The 20,397-nt window shown below is 46.3% G+C and overlaps 1 protein-coding gene across 1 annotated transcript in view; it reads right to left on the bottom strand.

Moving 5' to 3' along the window:
- Positions 1–20,397, bottom strand: part of fbxl17 (F-box and leucine-rich repeat protein 17) — a 198,410-nt gene that overhangs the window by 10,293 nt on the left and 167,720 nt on the right. The window contains exon 10 of the mRNA XM_079739659.1: positions 7,547–7,689. Coding sequence (XP_079595785.1) covers positions 7,547–7,689 — 143 coding nt within the window. The remainder of the gene's footprint in view (positions 1–7,546; positions 7,690–20,397) is intronic.

Genomic DNA, 20,397 nt, shown 5'->3' with positions numbered 1-20,397 from the left:
CGTACCTGTTGACTGAATGCCACGCGCCAACAGGAAAGCACGCTTTATACTAAAAACGAAAAACAAACAAACATGCTTGTATAGGAACACTCCTTCAAACAACAGCTGCGGGGAATAGCCGACGCGCTCATTCCGGGTGTTATGTATATCTTGTTTACGTATAGGGTCGGTCCGCTCTGACGTTTTTTACTCCCTGGCCTCTAATTATTTATCTTGGTTTCCCCCCACCGCCCGCCCGTTTGTCTGACTGTTTTTCCGATGGCTATGCCTATTCTTTACCACTTCTAAAGACAAACATTAATCAACAGCTGTCCCTCAAATACCAAGAGGCCTAAGTGCCTCAGAGTCCAGCTTTGTGCCGATGCGGCGCATGCTGGCTTCTGTGACCTTCTACATCTGGTCTCTTTGCTTTCAGTGGAGGCTACAAGTCGGCCAGGAGGAGCGGAACAGGAACCGAGAAGGGGGATTGCTTAAAAGGGCAAACAAGCGAGAGGTGACATGTTAGCGCATCAAACAATACACACCTTTGGAGAAACTAAGTAGAAAGGAAGCAGAGAGATTATTGGATTATTTTGGATGATATCCTGTGTTTTATCTTATTCAACTGTTTGTGCTATGGCAATGTAAATGTGAGTTTTCCATGCCGATAAAGCCATTTGAATCTTAGAGAGAGAGAGAGGGAGAGGGAGTGAGAGAGAGAGAGAGGGAGAGAGAGAGAGAGAGAGGGAGAGAGAGAGAGAGAGAGAGAGAGAGAGAGAGGTTTGGCATTGGGAGAAATGCTCTGATTAATCCATTTCACTGAGTCAACCCTAGCAGGGTGGGAGCATGTATGTATTTAATGACAGACCTGCAGACCAGAATGGTGTTCACACAATGGAAAACAAGACAAGGAAAATAGGAGCAACTAAAAGCTCTGGACACAAACCACTTTTGCTACTGAGGGTTGCTATTGCATCCGAGGCGCGTGTGTGTGTTTGTGTGTGCGTGCTTGTGTGAGTAAGTGCAATTAAGGCACATAAAAGTCTGGGTTTCATTGTCTTTAAGTCAGTATCTTACTTACTCCAGAACAACAACTAAATAATAACTTAATACGATGTGAACTTTTTTAATAAAACAAATTTGAGAATTTGTATGTTTGTGGGTGGGTTTTAAAGATATGTCCAACTTATTTTCCAGAAATTCTTTCATTTTCTTACAACATCAATAACATTTTTTCCTTGCTTCAGTAAAATTACTTCTTAATAACACATAATTGTCACCAATGTTTGTGTTGCGATGTGTTCAGAGATAAATTTGTCCCAGGAAAATCAGGCTGAACATTTGACGATGAATTGAAATTGAAAAGCCATGCATTTCCATCCCACACACACACAAACACACACACACAAGCCGGGCAATGCACCCGAAGGCCAGACTCATTTTCCATGACTCCATCAGCTCACCGCTTCAAAAAGCCGGCAGAATCAGAGGGCGAGAGACGACCAAATTAATTGATAATTTTTTTGGGGGGGGTCCGGTCCGTCTGGATCAATAGCCTCCTCTCGCTCTCTCCTCGGAACAGGGGCTTTGATACCAGGAGTTCCTACACTTTTGAGACCATGCATACTTTTAACCCTGGGAGGAGAAGGGAGGGGAGGGCGGGATCTGGTCTGAAAGAAGGCATTCCACACACACATTCCGCAATCAAAGAAAGGAGGCGAAATTTAGGAAACACTTTGTGAGCATCGCAGGAGCAAGATACCGTTCCGACGATGAATGCCAAGGAAGTGAAAAGCCACCTTTTTCTTGTTTTATACAACCACTGATGGCAGGTGACACACACACACACACACACACACACACAGTATTTAGTCTTCCAGGCAGTAAAATCTATACAGTAGGGAAGCAAGTTTATAGAAACAGGGAATGGAAAAAAAGGAAAAACTAAAAAATTGATCGTTCACACCGCTCGTAATGGAAATGGCAGCTGGATCCAGTTAGCAGTCTTTCAAACCAACTCCACTTCCTCATAGTAAACGTTCCAATCCTCCTTTTGGTGTATGACAAGTGAAAAGGAGAGAGAGAGAGAGAGAGAGAGAGAGAGAGAGAGAGAGAGAGAGAGAGATAAAAAGAGAAAGAAAGAGAGAGAGACTGTCCTCCCGGTTGTTTTGCGTCAAGGTTATCAGTGGGCTGTGTGTTTGTCTAGCAGAGGGACAGCGTCCACTCTGAAACATGACTCCACGTCAGCTAGCACAGGAGGTAGGGAACTGTCTGGGGTATACGGAGGGGGAGAAGGAGGGAGGGGGAGAAGGAGGGAGGGAGGGGGAGAAGGAGAGGTAGGGAGGGAGGAATGGGGGCGGAAGGGGTTTAGGGAGGGAGGCGGAGAGGGACGGAGGGAATGAAAGAAGGGGGGAAGTTGAGGAGGGAGGGATATAACACAAAGATGGAGAGAGAGAGAGAGAGAGAGAGAGAATAAATGAAAGCGTGAAAAATAAAAAGTGTTATATTGTAACACATTTCAATCCATCATCTCGAAGGTTGTGAGAGACGGACAAAAGGTAGCCTTTCAGATGATCTTGTGATAACGAGGCTGAGTAAGTTATGATGTCTATTCTTCCATTCATTCTCAATCTATATCTCTGAATTCCTTCTCAGATAACTTGTTCTGTATGTTTGCACGGGCATTCACAGACATCTCTCCTCGTGCTCCAAGATATGGATTTAAAAAGTGCATCTATTATTTCAATAATAGATAACATAATTGAGTGCATTTATATAGTGCTTTTTCTAGGAACGCAAAGCGCTTTACAAAGTGAGTGCAGGTGTGTGTTTTTGGAAATATGAGTTTGAGGGGATTGGAGAAGGAGGGAGGGGGGGGGAGAGAGAAAGAGAGAGAGAGAGAGAGAGAGAATGCCATGATGTGAATGGGGGGGGGGGTACACCTCATCCACCACCACTAGCATATAACAAACATAAACTGTTATTAAATCCCAAGATGAAATTCGACTGATAGCAAGCCTGGGTGGCAGCAGCAGAAAAAAAAAAAGAGGACGACATCGATCATTAGTGTAATGGGTTGCATTCAGTACAAAGTATTCAGAAACAACTTGCTTAGCTACTAACACAACACGTTTGCGTAGTTCCTCCGTAACAGGCCCTGAGTTGTCCTCGGCATCAATCGATCCAGAAAAGCAGCTTTATATCTCAGAGTACACCATCAGCACACTCTCTTCCCCTGAAGGCCTGCGATGTTTTGTTGCATTAAATGTCAAATCACATGCATTTGATGCACCTTAGGTCTTTTTATTAGGAAAATAATGATTTACCTTCACAGCAACACTAGACAAGACGTCTGTTCTCTCTCAACCACAACATGAAGCAATGATACAAAGTGACGGGAAAGCGGCAAAATCAGATAAGTAAAGAGGCACTGCAAATCTAATACACAGCCTCTGTCATAACAGCAAAACACTGAGTTTATTAGAGTTAGATTTGATTTAGAATTAAATTAAGGGCATGAAGAGGTAGATGGATGGACCATCTACCTCTTGTGGGTTGAAGCCCACAAGAGGGAGTGTGATAGAATAGATACAAAAACAAAGAGAAAACAAGAGATAGGCAGGCAGATCAGTGGATGGAAATTGTGTATATTAAAGTGGGGAAGAGGAGGGGAATTAGATCAAAAGTTACACTATGTTCCTCATATTGAGTCAAATGTGGAATCGCACGCATGATAGAAAAGACAGCCTTCTTCTCAACCCCCAAAAGTCTTTCAATTTGCATGAGAGGGAAGTGAAAGTTGAGCTCCATTGTGGCGAGAGCTCTCTAACGAGAGAATGCTTCCTGACAGCAAATGGGATCAGGAGCCCACTGTGTTTTCCCTGGGGTGTTATCCAATAATGGCAAGCATTTTAACCATGATTGAATTTTCTACAGTTCCAGATCGCACTGCTCTGATGTGCAAATCAAGCAATTGCTAATATTTCGATGGGGCACAAATGTTAAATGGCACATCCGTAAAATAAAATAAAAAGAGAAGCCGAAAGCCCTGAATGCCCTGCCGCCAGCATAAATACACCTGAACGTGTGGCTTTTATTGTTGCAGATCAGATCAAATCAATATGAAGCGGAATGAATGAGCTGGGGGGGCAGATATAATTGCCGCACGCTCAGTTAAAGGTGTAACCACCTAGCAATAATTGAAGAAAACTAAAGCAATATACTGAGCCAGGAGACCATTGTTTTAAAGGACAAGGCCTTTAATAACGTCTGAGACGAGGAAAAGACGCAACATTTTTCTCCCTCTCTGCATAAATGTCTATAAATTAAATGTCTGTCACATTGGTACCTTTGTAGGCGAAGAGGTTCATTGTGGTCCAAAAGCTCATTAAATCAACTCAATCAGCCATTAGAAATTTGGTGATCGTATGAGAACAAAAGATTAATATTGTATGTAATACACAAGCATGCACCGACATGCACGCACACACCTACACACACACACACACACACACACATACACACACACACACACACACGCACACACCACACAAAATAAGGTAATATGATTTGTGTGATTCGTGACTGGTAATTTATCTGACTTTGAAAAGTGTCAAACTCTCTTGCTCAACCTTCTTCTTCATGGCTCTTATCACTACTGCTGAGCAGCTCTCAAACTCCCCACAGGAGTAAATGACTTGTCTCCATGTTTCCAACGCACACTAGATGATTGAAGGATTCAAACTAAGACTCAAATAATTCCCTTAACATGCTTTTCAAAAGTAGAAGGGCGACTGAATGAATATGAAATTAAATAAGTAACAATGTTGCTCGCTTTGCCTCTCAGTTTAATATGATAGACGTGCACTCATATCTTCTATGATATTTTGCATAAAACATGACATCACTGAAACCCTGCATGTATGATCACTGACCAAACCTAAAGCGTTTTAATATTATGGAGACTAGAAAACTAAAAGATATAGTGAGCACTATACTCGTGTATAACAATGACCTCATAGTGCACATATAAATTATAATCATAAAAATAAAACGCATGAGGTCGCAACTATAGCTAAGATATACTGGCCTGCCCAATCCAATAAGCCAGAGCTATAAAACAAGACCCACGCTACCAACACAGACAAACACACGGAGATACACAAAAACACACTTAACCATACACACACACACAGACACACCCACTAAAACAACAACAAACACAAAACCACACAAACACTGACACTAAACCACACACAAACACACATACACACACACTTTTCAGCCCACAATCAAAGACCCCCCGGGGTGTGAGAACCACTCAGTCTTACTGTGCACATGTCCCCATGCAAACCGCCAGCGGTGGGATCCTGACCTAGGAGGTAACACCCAACAGGTGCTCCTCTAACACAGCAGGTAGGTGGTTCAGGTGTGTGGCCAGCTGTTAGCTTCATCTGCCTCCCATCCCTCCCTCCCTCCCTCAATCCCCTCCACTCATGTCGTCCAGACTGCCGAGGACGTCAGTAATTTAATGCACATGCATGATACGAGGTGGAGCATCCCTATACCAATAGCAAATCCCGGCTCCCGGAGATGTTACCATTGCGATTAAAAGCGGTGTGTTTATTTTACTGAATGCTTTGTTTTTGAGTGAGGGTGAGACACAACGATTTGTGAGTAAGTAGCCTGTGAAAAAAAACATGTACATGTTTGTGTATGTTATTATGTGTCAGAGTAAGCCTTCATCTGTGTGCAATCTATTTGTCTGTTGGTTAATATTACTCTCAGATATAATTTGTGTGTTTACGAGTAACGGTTACGATTAAAACAAACTTCTCATTAACAAGGTACTGTGCTCCACTTCAGTTCAAATTAAACGTATGAACCCTTACACTCACCGCGCGCCACAAAGCCTACAGAATGAATAGAGCAATCATCCTTCCATTATCTCTGCATTTTATGTCCTCTTCTTTTACCATCAAGCACCACAGCAACAAAAGCCTACCAGCCACCTCTACGAAACACTCAGACTTGACATTCAAATCTTCCTTCGCCGTAAACCCCTTTCTACACTCTGAGAGCAAAGAACAGTGGCGCTTTTGAGATCGTCACGTACACGTTCATTTCGTTGTTGTGTTTTAACAGTGTCGTAGTGTATGGGAGTGAATGGGAACATGGGCGATGTGAGACGCTGGTGGTGACTGGTTAAGCTAAGGGTTCTCAGACTATGGGCCCTATTTTAACGGTCTGAAACGCAAGTGAGAAGCGCCAAGCGCAAGTAGCTTTGTGGGCGGTTCTATGGCGATGTTGCTATTTTACCAGCGCAAATCTAAAAAGGGTTGGTCTGAAGTAGCCTAATTACCCGTAGGTGTGGTTTGGGCGTAACATGCAATAAACCAATGAGAGTGCTAACTCCCATCCCCTTTAAGAGCCATGAGAGCATTTGAATCTGACGAGCTGATATTTTGACAGCGCGTCTGCAGTCTCCGATAAGACAGATGCACATGAATTTCAAACTTCAAATGGCTCAGTTTATGGCCAAATAATATGGCGTAATTCACACATGGAATAAGGTTTTCTTCCACAACCTCAGAAATACTGAGTCCTCAAATAAATTTTGGCAAAGAAAACTTAACACACATATGATATGCGGTAACTGTGGTTCCATTTAATGATATAGGCAATACATTATAAACATCGTTTCTTCAGTATTGTATGCATTATCTTTATCGACTTGTGTTAGTAATATGCATGTGCCCCCCCGTTAATATACATTGCCATGGACTGTATTACGAATTACATGTTTAGTTTGCGTGTGTTTAAACAGATGGACGCACACACGCGCGCCCGCATTCATTCATTCTATTTAACACTCACACGTGGTAAAACAATGTTTTCTCACAATCAAATACTCATCAATCCTAAAAGTTATGGGCATGTACACGATGTCACGATGTCTTTCCCAAATAATTTACCAAGAATGTGTGGCTAGGTAGATGAGAGAAGCAAAGTGTATGCGCGAGGTGCACAAGCAACATTATGCATGCGCCCTTAAAATAGCATCTGAACAACGCGCCACTGACTTTAAACCAGGTATTTCTTGGTTTGTGGGTCAAGTGGTTTCGGAAACTGCAAAATAGCACCAGGGAACGTTTGCGCCAGAACACGCCTCCTCCTTTCGCCGAACCGCCCCTTGGGGCGCAAGATCATTCCCTAATTTACCGACACGTGGCGCAGGAGGGAAAAGAACGCTCTGCCCCAGTTGCAAACTAGCAACAACACATGCGCCAGTGAGAAAGTCAATTGCGCCGGATGCAAGGTAGGCCCCTATGAGTCGATCAGAATAGCCAACTTAAATCAAGTAAGGAGTTTCATTTCCTCCTCTTTTTATTGAATGTTTTTGTTTGTGTTGCATTCTGTGTGAATGCATGCTTGTGTGTCATAAAGAATATGCAATTTAAAATTTTGACCTCAGGAAGAACAGCACTCATCTGTGCATGAGAGCGCTGATTGTGAATCAAACATTTCAATTTCAATTTCAAAGCTGAAGCACCCACGCCTCCCGTACCTTGTCACATCTCATGAGACCCAGGTAGCGAAGGGACTTGCTGCTCTGGGCGATCTGCGTGGCGCCCTGGTCCGTTATGTCTTTGCACCAGCCGGCGTCCACCGTCTCGATGGTGCTGCTGTACTGGCCGATCGCTATCAGCGCTGATGGGGGGGGAAAGACACACACACAGACACACACACACACACACACACACACACACATGCAAGCACGCACGCATACGGGACAAGAAAAAAGAGAAGTTAGGGATAAAGGGGTTCATCTGACAGTAACCCCTTTTATCCATGCAAATCTAAATGCCACTGTCTCCTTTCCCGGCAGAGATATACAGCGGATAATATCAACATATACACACTGATCAGCCACAATATAAAGGCCACCTGACTTATATTGTGTAGGTCCCCCTCATGCTACCAAAACAGCCCTGACTGGTCGAGGCTTGGCCCCCACAAGACCTCTGCAGGTGTGACGCTCACGTTCCCATTGGAGGCCATCTGACCAGTGAGCGTGTTCCCGCACCTTTCCGTCATAGCCAGCGTTACGGTTTAGTCTTTCTCTTTTGTGGGATCCGCCCATGACCCTGTCCTCAGTGCACTTGTTGTTCTTCCGCCGGTGCTAACATCTGGATGCCGGGAACATCCTAACCCCCGTGAGACCTGCTGTTCTGAAGATGCTCCGACCCAGTCGTCTTCCCATCACAATTTGGCCCGTGTCAAAGTGGCCCAGCTCCTTCCGCCTGCTCCTTATTCCTGCTTCCAACACATCAACTCAAAGAACTGACTGGCTTTACTTGCTGCCTAATACCTTTATACTCTACTCCTTGACAGGTGCCACTGTAACAAGATGATCAATGTTATTCACCTCACCTGTCAGTGATATAAAAAGTTGGGGCTGACGGGAGTGTATATATATATATATATATATATATATATATATATATATATATATATATATATATATAATGATAATATATACCAAAAACAGCGACAGAGCGGCTAACAGCAGCAGGGCACTGTCGTCTGGTGCTGCTGCTGTCGAACACCATTTCATTGTTTACACACACACAAGATCTGGAACAGGACTGCAAATACGAATGCATGTAAGCTAGAGGACCACACACAGACACACGCACAAACACGCTCGGACACACACACACACACAGCTACAGGGGAGAACACGCACATGCCACAGACCCACCCACACACATGCACACACACACACACATCAGCTACAGGGGAAACAACCACCCACATACACACACAAGGTGAAAAACAGGGGAAAATACATACGCACACTTACACTTTCACACTCGCACATGCACACATAGACACACACAGACGGGCACGCAAGCACACACACATATGCACATGCACACACACACACACACACACACACACACACACACACAGACAGGAACCCTGACTTGTTTAAAAGTGCTGCAGGACTAATCCATTAGAGCGCTGGCATGTGTCACAGCCCTGCCAAGGTAAGAGCGGGGTGCCAGGGGAAAGGGAGGATTCATGCCAGTTTTTCCATAATTTCTGCATGGGGTGTGTGTGTGTGTGTGTGTTTGTGTGTGTGTGTGATGCCAGGGTAAAGGACATTATGCCAGAATAAATAATTTCCACTGATACAACTGCCTGGCTGCCACTATCTGAGGGTACAAAGCCCATGGGCCTCCAACAACATATTTACACACACACACACACACGCACAGGGGCACACGCACACACACACACACACACACTCTTGTTATTATGGTTGTACATACGGCAAGCAAATTGATTTACGGGATAGACACAGAGATGTGTGTCTATGGGATCGACACACATACACATACATGGACACACACACAAAGACAGTGCTCCTTATCAATCTCCAAGCCATCGATCGGTGGGCAGATTGAGAGGACGTGCGCTACGCTGATCGATTAGTAGCCCGAGTTCCCGTGATTGATCGAGATGCTATGGTCTTAGCTCTTTGCTCTCACACGTTAACGTAGCTAATAAGGGCGGGAAGACCAATCAGAGGAGGACAAGGTGGAGGAGTGAGGGCTGGGAGGAAGATGAAAGAAGGAGGGGGAGCGAGCGGGAATGAAAGAGAGACAGAGAGAGAGAGTGAGAGAGAGAGACCTCTGACGACACCTTCACTTGCTTGCTAAGAGCTCGTGTTGTTTGCCTCCCCATGCAGAAATCCATTCCCTCTTTCAACTCTGATTAACAAGCTGGGGGATAGCAGCCGTGTGCTCCGATATGTTAAAGGCCCTCCTGCATCTTCACAAACTAGTTCTGGAATGAAGGAATTGTTTTTTGCGTTTGTGCATTGTGTGTTAATTTCACGTGACTCCGACTCACTGAGGTTCAAATACCTAAATCAATAGACTTGTATACTAATACGCCCAAAACTCCCCCTACCAAAAGAATGAGTAGGATCAACATTTGTAGTTTTCTTTCTTTCCATGTAATCACATCCTAAATGTTAAGAATAAAGTCAAAATTGGACATAAGCCTACAGGAAGTTTTTTTTCGATAGTAAACCGAATTAGGACCCCCCCCCCCGTCAGATTTTACCCCAAGGGAACGGGAAATTAATCATTTTATGCAGTTTAAATCAACTGCTTGCCTTTCCATGTGTAGCCCTTCCAGAGGGGTCCATGTTAAGTACAGTGTACACAAACACACATGTACGCACACGCACACACACACACACACACAGGGCTAATCTCCATGTACAGTGCTGCAACATACATATGTAATAGATAGCTTAAGGCAATTGGAGAGCTGCACATGTGGTTCTATTTGGGCTCCAGCTTGCTCATGGATACCACGCATAATAGCATATTAGAGCTAAACAGGCAGCGGCAGGGCTTTGAAGATGCACCGCGCTCCATAGGACGACGACACCGTGGGGACAAGGGTGCCCTAAGCCAGATGGGAGGGAGAGGGAGGAGGAGAGGGGGGGGGAGAGAGAGACAGAGAGGAAGGGGCGGGGGAGAGGGGAGGAAAGAGGAGGGGGGGGAGACAGATAGGAAGGTGCAGGGGAGAGGGGAGGAGAGAGAGGGGGGAGAGAGAGATAGAACGGGAGAGAGAGCGAGTAAGGGAGGGAGCCAGGGGAGAGAAAGAAAAAGGAAGAGAGGGAAGGGGAGAGAGAGAAGGAGAGAGAGAGAGAGAGAGGGGGGGGGGGAGGGAGAAGGAGAGAGAGAGAGAGGGGGGGGGGGAGAGGGAGGAGGGGGGGAGAGGGAGGGAGGGAGAGAGAGGCACAACAACATAGAGCGATGGGTGGCTGGCGTCTTCCCGACCACTGCTGACCTGGCGGAATATTTAATAGTGTGGCTGTGTGTGCGCGCACGCGCCGTTTGTGTGTGTGTGCTTATGTGACAAGACGGTTGTGTGGCTTTTGGCGGTGAATGTCCCTTTGGTCTCAGGGTCCGTTCAGAAGAACCCTAAACGTGATTACATTGGACGAGTCCTCTCCTCTGATGTTGAAACACACTTACTGCCGCCGTTTATGAAGAACCACAAGGTCGAAACGCCAAATGGAACAGACGGACTCAATAAAATTAATGGTTTAATCCTGAAATGTGGGGCCAAAAACAGCCCCGTGCGTTCCAAGGAACATCTGAGATTCGATGTCGGATACCACTTCCTCCCCTCCCGGCCCCCTCCCCTCCCTTGCCTGTCGCCTGAATCCCTTGTACATCCCCCCTTCAGCCTCATTTGTACCTCAGCTCTCCTTGCATCAACGTCCTTAAGTGATGGTGCAGGACCAGGCAGGTGGCCCACTACACTGAATAATACCTAAGACAACAGATTGAATACATTGCCCGCTCCATCTCCTAATGGCCATTTCTTGCCAGGACGGGCGACTGTACAGTGGCAGCGGCCTGCCAGGCAGTGATAACAGCAGAGTGATCATGTCTGTCTTGGCTGCACGGAGGAGACAGTTTAAGGGGACAGTTTAAGACTGCGGTGGGAAGGGATAAGCAGAAGAAAAAGAAGACGAAGAAGAAGAAAGAGGTGGCTGTGCCTCTTAGACTACAAAATAGGCATTCTCGAGGTAGGCTTCAAGGCTAACCGAGAGTTGCAGGGTGCCTTTGTTAGCGTGGGCCAAGTCCTGGTCTATTTAGACTCCTTTAGTGCACTATCAACAAGTTCATCTGGTTGCTATTACAGGCTAATATCCAAGAGCCATTCTCTCTCTCTCCCTCTCCCTCCCTCTCATCCCTCCTCTTCTTCTTTTCTTTGCCTCACGTTTGATCCGCTGTCAGGAGACGGTAAAGCCCATCCAATTTTGTTGCCAATGGAAACCATTGACCGCTCTTGCAACAGAAGAGGGCTTTGGACTAAGCCTGTTTACTATAGCAGAACACTGCTGCTCAGCCTGACGGACGTGGAGGTTTGTATAAGAGGAGCGAGAAGGGGAGTTGGACCCCCGACTTGAACGTGCATACGTACGCGGCCAAACAAGGCCGTTCCGTTCCGCGTTGGGACTTATCATTGAGAAAAACAATGTATGTAATTAATGTATGTAAAGCATGTATGTATGCAATGTGTGCCACTGTATGCTTTTCATCTTCTTTAGATTGGGGGACATTGTGGTTTAAAGGAGAAAATGGGGCTACTGTTCAAGCAGTGTGTGTGCACACACACACACACTCACACTCTCTCTTTCACACACAACCCCCCCCCCCCCCCACACACACACACACACAACCCCCCCCCCCCCCCACACACACACACACACACACCACACAACGCACGCACGCACGCACGCACACACGCACACACACACACACACACACACACACACACACACTTCACATATGAGGGTCCATAGGAGCAGGAAATTGTCTTTCCCCACTGATAATGATTTTCTGTCTGCGAAATAAATGAAGCGATATGCAAGAGAAGGTAAGGTGGAGCGAAAAAACGGATACAAGAGGCCGCGGCGAAAAGAGGGAGAAATCCTTTATTCCTGTTGCTGCTGTGGCTGACTGGTAGGCACCCGCAGGCCCGGTAATGAGGACACACTCTGCCGGCCTGCCTTTGGAGGATATATATATATATACACACACATATGTATATGCATATGTGTGTGCGTGCATGCACAGCTTTTCGACACGCAGCATGCTATAATGGGTGTGTGTGTGTGTGTGTGTGTGTGTGTGTGTGTGTGTGTGTGTGTGTGTGTGTGTGTGTGTGTGTGTGTGTGTGTGTGTGTGTGTGTGTGTGTGTATGCGTGCGTGCGTGCGTGCGTGTGCACGAGAGAGGCCGAGAAAAAACACAAAACAGAGAATGAGAGAAAGGGAAGGTGGCGGAGACAGAGAGCGACTGGGGATTTCAGAAGTATGTCCGTCCGGACACATGTGCTCCAGCCTGCGTGCACACGGGAGCATGCGAGAGTGCGAGTGTGCGGGCCCAGCGTACCTCCCTGATGTACGCTTAGTTTAGTGTGAAGGGAAGCAGGGCGAGACGCAAGGGGCCCGCTTTAAATCCTAGATATCACTCACGTCGGGCGCAGCACATTACCCTCCTCCACCTCCACCCTCTCTCTTTCTGTGTCTTCTGTGCCAGGGGATAATGTATTGGATCACCACAGCCGGCACATAATGAGGACCACGTTGAACACCGCTGACCCCGGGGTCACCACCACGCAGCCACGGCCTCCTGGGCTGTGTGTAGCGTCCTCGATACGGCCGCCCATCCACTCGCTCCACCGGCGCAACTGGCTTCTCTGTGCGTTCTGTTTAACGGCATTGTTGGTTTGAATGTCTTTTTTTAAATGGGAGACTTTTTTTCATTTCGGACTGAAAACGGAAAAGAACAGTGCAAAAACAGAATGAAAAACGTGAAGCCTATACCGACAAGTTTGCGTGTGACTCGGAAAAAAAAAATAGGAACTAACTAACATGTTCAATTCAACTTAATGAATCACAAACAGCACGGCGTAAAATAGGACCGGTCAATTTTTTTTAACTCGATACAGAATCTTGGCTCAGGTGACAAGTCGCCATGGAAACCCCTCCCGTAGCATCAGACATGGAAAGTCCTTTTTCCAAGACAGCTCATCTCCAGAGACCACCACCACTATCCCCGGTCCCTTCTTCATATCCAGCAGCCGTCCAAACCAGGTAACCCCTGTCCCCATATGACCATCCAAGCTGATCCATTGGGTTCAGATAAGCTCCCTCCTGGGAGCAGGGCAGGTCAGGCGATGGTCAGGCCCGTGTGCCCCCCCGCCCTCCACCCAAACCCTTCCTTAATCGCCTCTATCACTCTGCCCTGCTCCAGGGCAGCAGGGGTTAAGCATCATTTACGGGCTTATTAGATATTCACTTATTACATTCTCCTAAATGATGGTGTGCCATTACTGCTACCTTATTGCTCCGAACCCGTTCGCCCTTCTGGCTGTGGTAACCTTATACACCATGATCCCCCACTCCCCTGATGAAGACAGAGTGCTTACTGAAGACATGATGGTATATGGAAAAGATTTGCTGCTGATGCCCATGTGTGAGTTGTGTGTTTACTTGTATATGTGTGTGTGTGTGTCGTTGTGAGTGTGTGTAAGGGTGCGTGTGCGTGTGTGTGTGTGTGTGTGCGGGCGTAAAATAAAGAAGAGAAGGGGCTTATTATACATGATGCATGCCAGAGAACGCAACTGTCATGTCTAATGAGAAACACGTTCTGCGCTCCGCGTTGGCTTTTTAAGAAGCGGTGCCCCTCTACTTATCCCCTTCCACTGTTCAGCCGTATGATCAAAGACCTGGCGAGGGCCCCCTTTGCACCTCCTGTGGCGTAAAGTAATGTACGATTCAAACATCATCATCATTACCGGAGACATTATGCACGGGGGAACATTTGAATAACAACGACTGGAAAATGGAAATGTAATGGAAGATTTGTTTCCTCCTTTGTGCGTTGTTTCAATCTTTCATTGTGAGTGTGTGTGTGTTGCTGTGTGTTTATGTGTGTGTGTGTGTGTGTGTTTGTGCTTAGGTTCTGGATAACAATACTTGAAATGATACATAGAGAAATAAAACAAATTACCCCAAGGGGTGCGTGGACATACATAAACATATGACGAAACGTCAAGACTATATTCATAACGTAGGAACAGACCACACGTGCACACGTCCATCAGAAGTCGAGGGAACCCGAGTTAGCAACCAGAGGGTCGCCCGGTTGGACCTTCCGAACTTGTAGCCGCCATGTCTGTTGGCTAACGGGGCTGGGATCCTCTTCAGAACAAAACCCAGAGTCCAACAGAACAGGGGGGGGGCAACCGAGTGCCATGACTCGGTTAGCGACGTTAACGAGGTTACACCGCTTGGAACAAGAAGCCGCTCAAAGAACACACAGTCGCGAGACTAAGACCTTGCTAACGCTAGGCCGGCCGTGCGAGCCAGAAACCTCAGTGGAGAGACACAGCGAGAGGCTCGAGGTGAAAGAGCCTTGAAGGAAAAACCAGGGGGAGAAGAGAGAAGAAAAAGGCATGGATTCGGAGAAGGGGGGGAAAAAAAACCTGGCCGTCGTGGACATAAAGGTCAATCTGGAAGTTGAGCCACATTGGATGAGCTCGAGATGGGAGAGATTATAAGGCACAAAAAGGGGGGGGGGGGGAGGGGGGCAGGGAGAAAAAAAAAGGGACAGAAAAGATTGAGATGGCAATGCAATAGTGATCCAGAGGTTGTTCAAGGTGACGTTTATAGCCATGACGTTTTTGGGCAAACGCAATCAAAGGAAGGGGAGCGGAGAGAGAGAGGGAACCGCAACAGGCCCGGGCCCTAATATACAGGCTTACTGGAGAGCCACAGAGTGAGAGAGGAGATTGAGTTGGACACAAGTAGGGGGGAGAACACTTTATGGTGGGACATGCTCAATCTGGGAAATTAATTAGCCGAAAGGGAAGAAAAAAAGGCATCATGCCTGCTGGTGCTGTATGTGTGCATGAATGTGTGTGCGTGTGTGTGTGTGTGTGTGTGCGCGCGTGCGTGTGTGTGAGATGTAGCCAAGGTATGGGCATTCACCCAATCAGTCTCTGATCTGATGTAAACCAGCTGACACATACCATTTTGTGGTCGTGTGTCTGTGTGCGAGAGAGAGAGAGTGCCAGAGAGAGAGAGAGAATTGGAGTGAGGTAGGGGGTAGATATACTCATCAGAAAACCCTGAAATGTTCAAGTGCTGGACCAGAAACACAACAACAATGACCTCGCAATATAAGGGCAGCCGACCATCTAAAGGGAAAATACACAACAACATGAGTTTGTACTGTCGAGCACACATTGTCGTACAACGAGTGGAAATTGGTTGTAAAAAGGATGCAGGGCTGCAAGAGGACATGGAGGGGACAGGGAAGGGGCACACACGAATGAAGGAGGAATATATGAAAAGGAGAGAGAGAGAGAGAAAGAGAGAGAGAGAGAGAGAGAGTAGCGGGCCAGAGAGAGGGTTGAGAGAGACTGAGACAGACAGACAGACAGACAGCCAGACAGACAGAAAGAGAAGGACAGGGACCAAGAAAGAGACAGAGAGAGAGGGAGAAAGAGAATTAGAGGCAGAGACAGATGAGAAAGAGACAACCAGAGAGAGAGAGGGAGAGAGACGGGACAGAGACAGAGAAAGAAACAAACAGAGAGAGGGAGAGAGAGAGAGAGACAGAGCCAGAGAAAAATACAGCGAGTGAGAGTTAGAGAGAGAGAGAAGGAGAAAGACAGCGAGACAGAGAAAGAGAGAGAGACAAAGAGAGAGAGATAGAGAGAGAACTGACATACAGACGCCCTGCCAGATTGGCAGTCCAGGAGCAAAGACTGAATAGGAATTATGAAGGAATGTATTTGCAAAACCCCAGATGACAACCATGAACCTTACTTTTTCTCCCCAAGAGCTGGGCTCAGGGCCTGGGAACACAGACCAAGAAGTGTGGGGCACCCTGACCATGACCTGTTTGGACACAGCAACTACGCAACAAATTTCCCCCTATTGTATTTACTTTTATCATTTTGTGTGTGTTACTCATTCAGTTCCCCGAAAAACATAAATGGTTTCTTTTGGGAATCTCTATTACGCTTTATTCCCATGAGTTCCTTTAGACCAGCGGTCAGCAGGAAGCTTCGGGCCCAGAGCGGGGCCCAGCCGGGGCCCCGCTCTGCTTCTCTTGGCACCGCCGTAGCGGTACATCAGTGAGTTGGGCCCTGGCTGTTGCGTTGGCCCAGACACTTTTCCCTTGTTCTTTTCCTTCAAGTCTAACTTTGCTGAATGAATTACAATCTTTCCCTTTCGCCTCGCCATTTGGGTCAGACAAAAAAATATATATGGTGAGGTGCAAAAACGGCCTCAGGTCTGATGTCACACAAACCAGGTCGCCCCGAAAAATCTGGATTAAAATCATCGGTATTACGTAAGTAGGAACTATTATGGGGTTTGTTGATAATGAGGTCAAGTCAATTTCTTTGAAAACTTTATGAAAGGCTGCGGTTTCTTAGCTGTTATTTTGTCAACACAACACTGTTCTCCAAAAACAAAAATAATTAGGAAATCAATAATGCACAACTATTTTGCAACACACACTCACACTCTTTCTCAGTCTGACTGTCTCTCTCTCTCACTCACACCCAAAGACATAGGCAGTAAAAGCAGGGTATTACACTCTATTTCAAACTAACGGGACCTCTGCTCCTATCCACCAATTTTTTGAAGGGTATATTACTCCCTCACTCACTGTCTAGTTCTCTCTCTCTTTCTCTCTCATTTCAAAATGTGTACTACATGAGCTCTCTTGCCACCCGAGACACAGGGTATAAAGCTTAACAACTTTAATTTAAGAGGAGAAAGCGACTGCACGTTAGAGTGAGATGGAGTGAGAGAAAGACAGAAAGAAACAGAGAGAGAGAGAGAGAGAGAGAGAGAGAGAGAAAGAGAAAGAGAAAAAGAGAGAGAGAGAGAGAGAAAAGATGGAGACAGAGAGGAGGAGGAGGAAGGAGATTAAGAAACAGGGCAACAGAGGAGGAAATTAAGACGAGGAGGAGGGGATGAAGACCAAACAAGAGTGTGCAGAGTGGATGAGCCGCCATGTTGCGCCGTCTGGCTGGCTGCTAGCTAGCTAGCGTGGCGTAGCGATAGTTATGGGTTTGGTTATGGATTAGGGCTAATCCTTTAGCACAGAGAGCTGGTCTTAAAGGTAATTACACGCCACGAGTAGATGCAGAGTGCGAGACGGGATTCTCTTACACTTTATGCCTAGAAAGATACTGGATACCTGCGCTTACAACATATCCTCAAGGTGGGATCGGTACTGGCAAGGGACTGGCAGACGCATCTGCTTAAAGTATTACAGTCAACTTCTTTTAAGTCATCAAATAGGTAAATTCAGTTAATCAAAAAATTCTCTTATCCACAAAAACAATCCAAGTATGCATTCGTTCCATCCAACTGCTCACCCTGACGTATTTTGAATGTGTTTTTCCTTCTCTTAATAATGACACACCCTTCTGTGTGTCTACAGTGAATATATTGCTCTGTATTCTTTATGGCCTGTTTTTTTAGGGGGCAGAGTGAGCGCCTCAAGTCTTAACTCAAGACTAAAAGGGTCCACCCTTATCCAGGGGAATCACTCACCTAGCTCGTCACTTCGTCTGCAACCCAACCTTGTCCTCACAGCCCCAGGGATTAGTGTTTGTGTGTCTGTGTCCTGTGTGTGTGTGTGTGTGTGTGTGTGTGTGTGTGTGTGTGTGTGTGTGTGTGTGTGTGTGTGTGTGTGTGTGTGTGTGTGTGTGTGTGTGTGTGTGTGTGTGTGTGTGTGTGTGTGTGTGGATTGACCTAAAACCTCTTTGCAATGACCAAAGTCAAATGACTAACCAACATTAGGGTTAAAGGGCAATTAAGTTAGCAGAGTGCTGATAACCGCCAGCCCCTCTGCCACCACAACACGGCTTCCTAAGCAACGTCTCATCCTAAGAGCAGTGACTCTTGACCCTGATTCAAACTGCTTACACAACCCTTACGCTCATGGGGTCATGCACTGATACAAACCAAGTACTGTGAGAAAAAAAACATCAATCAACAGACAACAAATAAACTACTCGAGAACGCAAGACACCCACACAGGCATAGATACACAATTAAGGTAAATTCAAGTGTCTCATATTAAAAATGTACATCAATCTCTGGAACGAATGTAACAATTAATATTTATAATTGATTATCTAACTGAGTGCCTCATTCAATGGTGAAATGTTTTTATTGACCGTAAACACTCTTCTTCATTATATCTACATGTTGACACTGGAATGTAATAATGAATTAAATAACTTTTTTTCATGAAGTTATTCAAGTGTGTGTCAGGTATTGTGAGGATAGGGAAAAAAGTAAGAAAGATTAACTAAAGTAAACTTTACTATGACAAATCTATAAAATGGATAAAGAAGAGAACATGATCGCACTAACCAAAATGTTGCAACAATCATTTGAAAACCCTTCACACATTTCTGACAGTACTATTTATTGATTCATATTTCTCCATCATCTTTTTATTTGATACAAACCAAACAGCTTCCGAGAGCCCGTAACAGCACTTAGGCAGGCCTCACCAAAAGCTCTTTAGCAAAGTTTAAAACCGCTTCAATGTTTTTTTAATCAATACCTGGACATAACTCAAAATAAATCACACCGCCATCATTGTTTATGGCTCACTCACAACTAAAGGCGAGACGATACAGCCTTTTCACACACACACACACACACACACACACACACACACACACACACACACACACACGGCAAAGCAAATCAAACCAATGCCGAGTGCGTTCATTTTCATGCACGCAGAATGTTTCTGATCAATACCTGGCCTTAGATCAAACACCTGTTCCCAGTTTATGACTGGACCGGTTCCCGCGGCTCGTTGGCCACACGCTGTGAGCCCGGCTCACTTAGACCGGGCGCTTTCGACTGCATCCGCAATCCTGATAAAGCGTGCATGAATGCAAATCGACAGCTTAAGAACCTTGTATTCCTGTGCCACGGCGCGACACTCTACAAATGACTCGTAAAAATATATGAATAAAAAGGCAGACACTATACTCCGGGAAGCAATGGCGTGCGTGGGGTACTGGGCGCCGATCACAAGAGATACCTCCAGACTGTGCGCGGGGTATTGTCTTGGCAGGGGTTGTGTTTGAATTTCACGTGGGAGGGGGTGAGCTTCCAATCTATGTGCTCCAAGTCAATCCTGCCAACAGTTTATTGCGCTAAGACATCCTGCCTTTTGGTTGCCGTCTTACCCTCTCATCCCCCTGCATCGTTTGTACCCCTGTTCATCATCAGAAGCACCCCTCCCTTCATCAGCAGCGTCTCCTTTGTTGCTCTCTTTCAACTCTCCGTCTTTATCCTATTCTGCCGTTTTCCTCCCCGCTGTCCTCCCCTCACCCCGGCTGCTCTGATTCCAATCCCCCCCCCCCACGTTCCTCATGGGGTCTCCCAGCGTTCAGGGTCACTGTCCTCCCCCTTCCCCCAGGGATGACCTTTGACCTCTCGACAACTGGGGGTCATGCCGAGGTCTGTAAACCGTGCGGTTCTAGCGCCTTGTGTGTACGCCGTGGGAGGGTTGTGCACAGACATGAATCTACATAACTTAAAACACATTCATGCCCGCGCAGGCACAGCGGTACAAACGAAAAACAACGCAGAAGTTAAAGCAAGAGTATCGGAGCGCGTTCAGCACCGATAGCCTTTTAGGTGGCGATCAAACAGAACAGCGCTTCCAAAAGCCCACATTGCCATTGTTCGCCTGAGGTGCTATGACCTCTGCTGAGCCTCTGTCTTTTGACGCACAGCGACGGGCACAGGGCAG

Source organism: Pollachius pollachius, assembly GCF_949987615.1.
Source record: "Pollachius pollachius genome assembly, chromosome: 1".
Classification (NCBI taxonomy): Eukaryota; Metazoa; Chordata; class Actinopteri; order Gadiformes; family Gadidae; genus Pollachius; species Pollachius pollachius.
The sequence above is the reverse complement of the archived record's forward strand: the minus strand, read 5'-3'. Positions and strand labels throughout refer to the sequence as shown.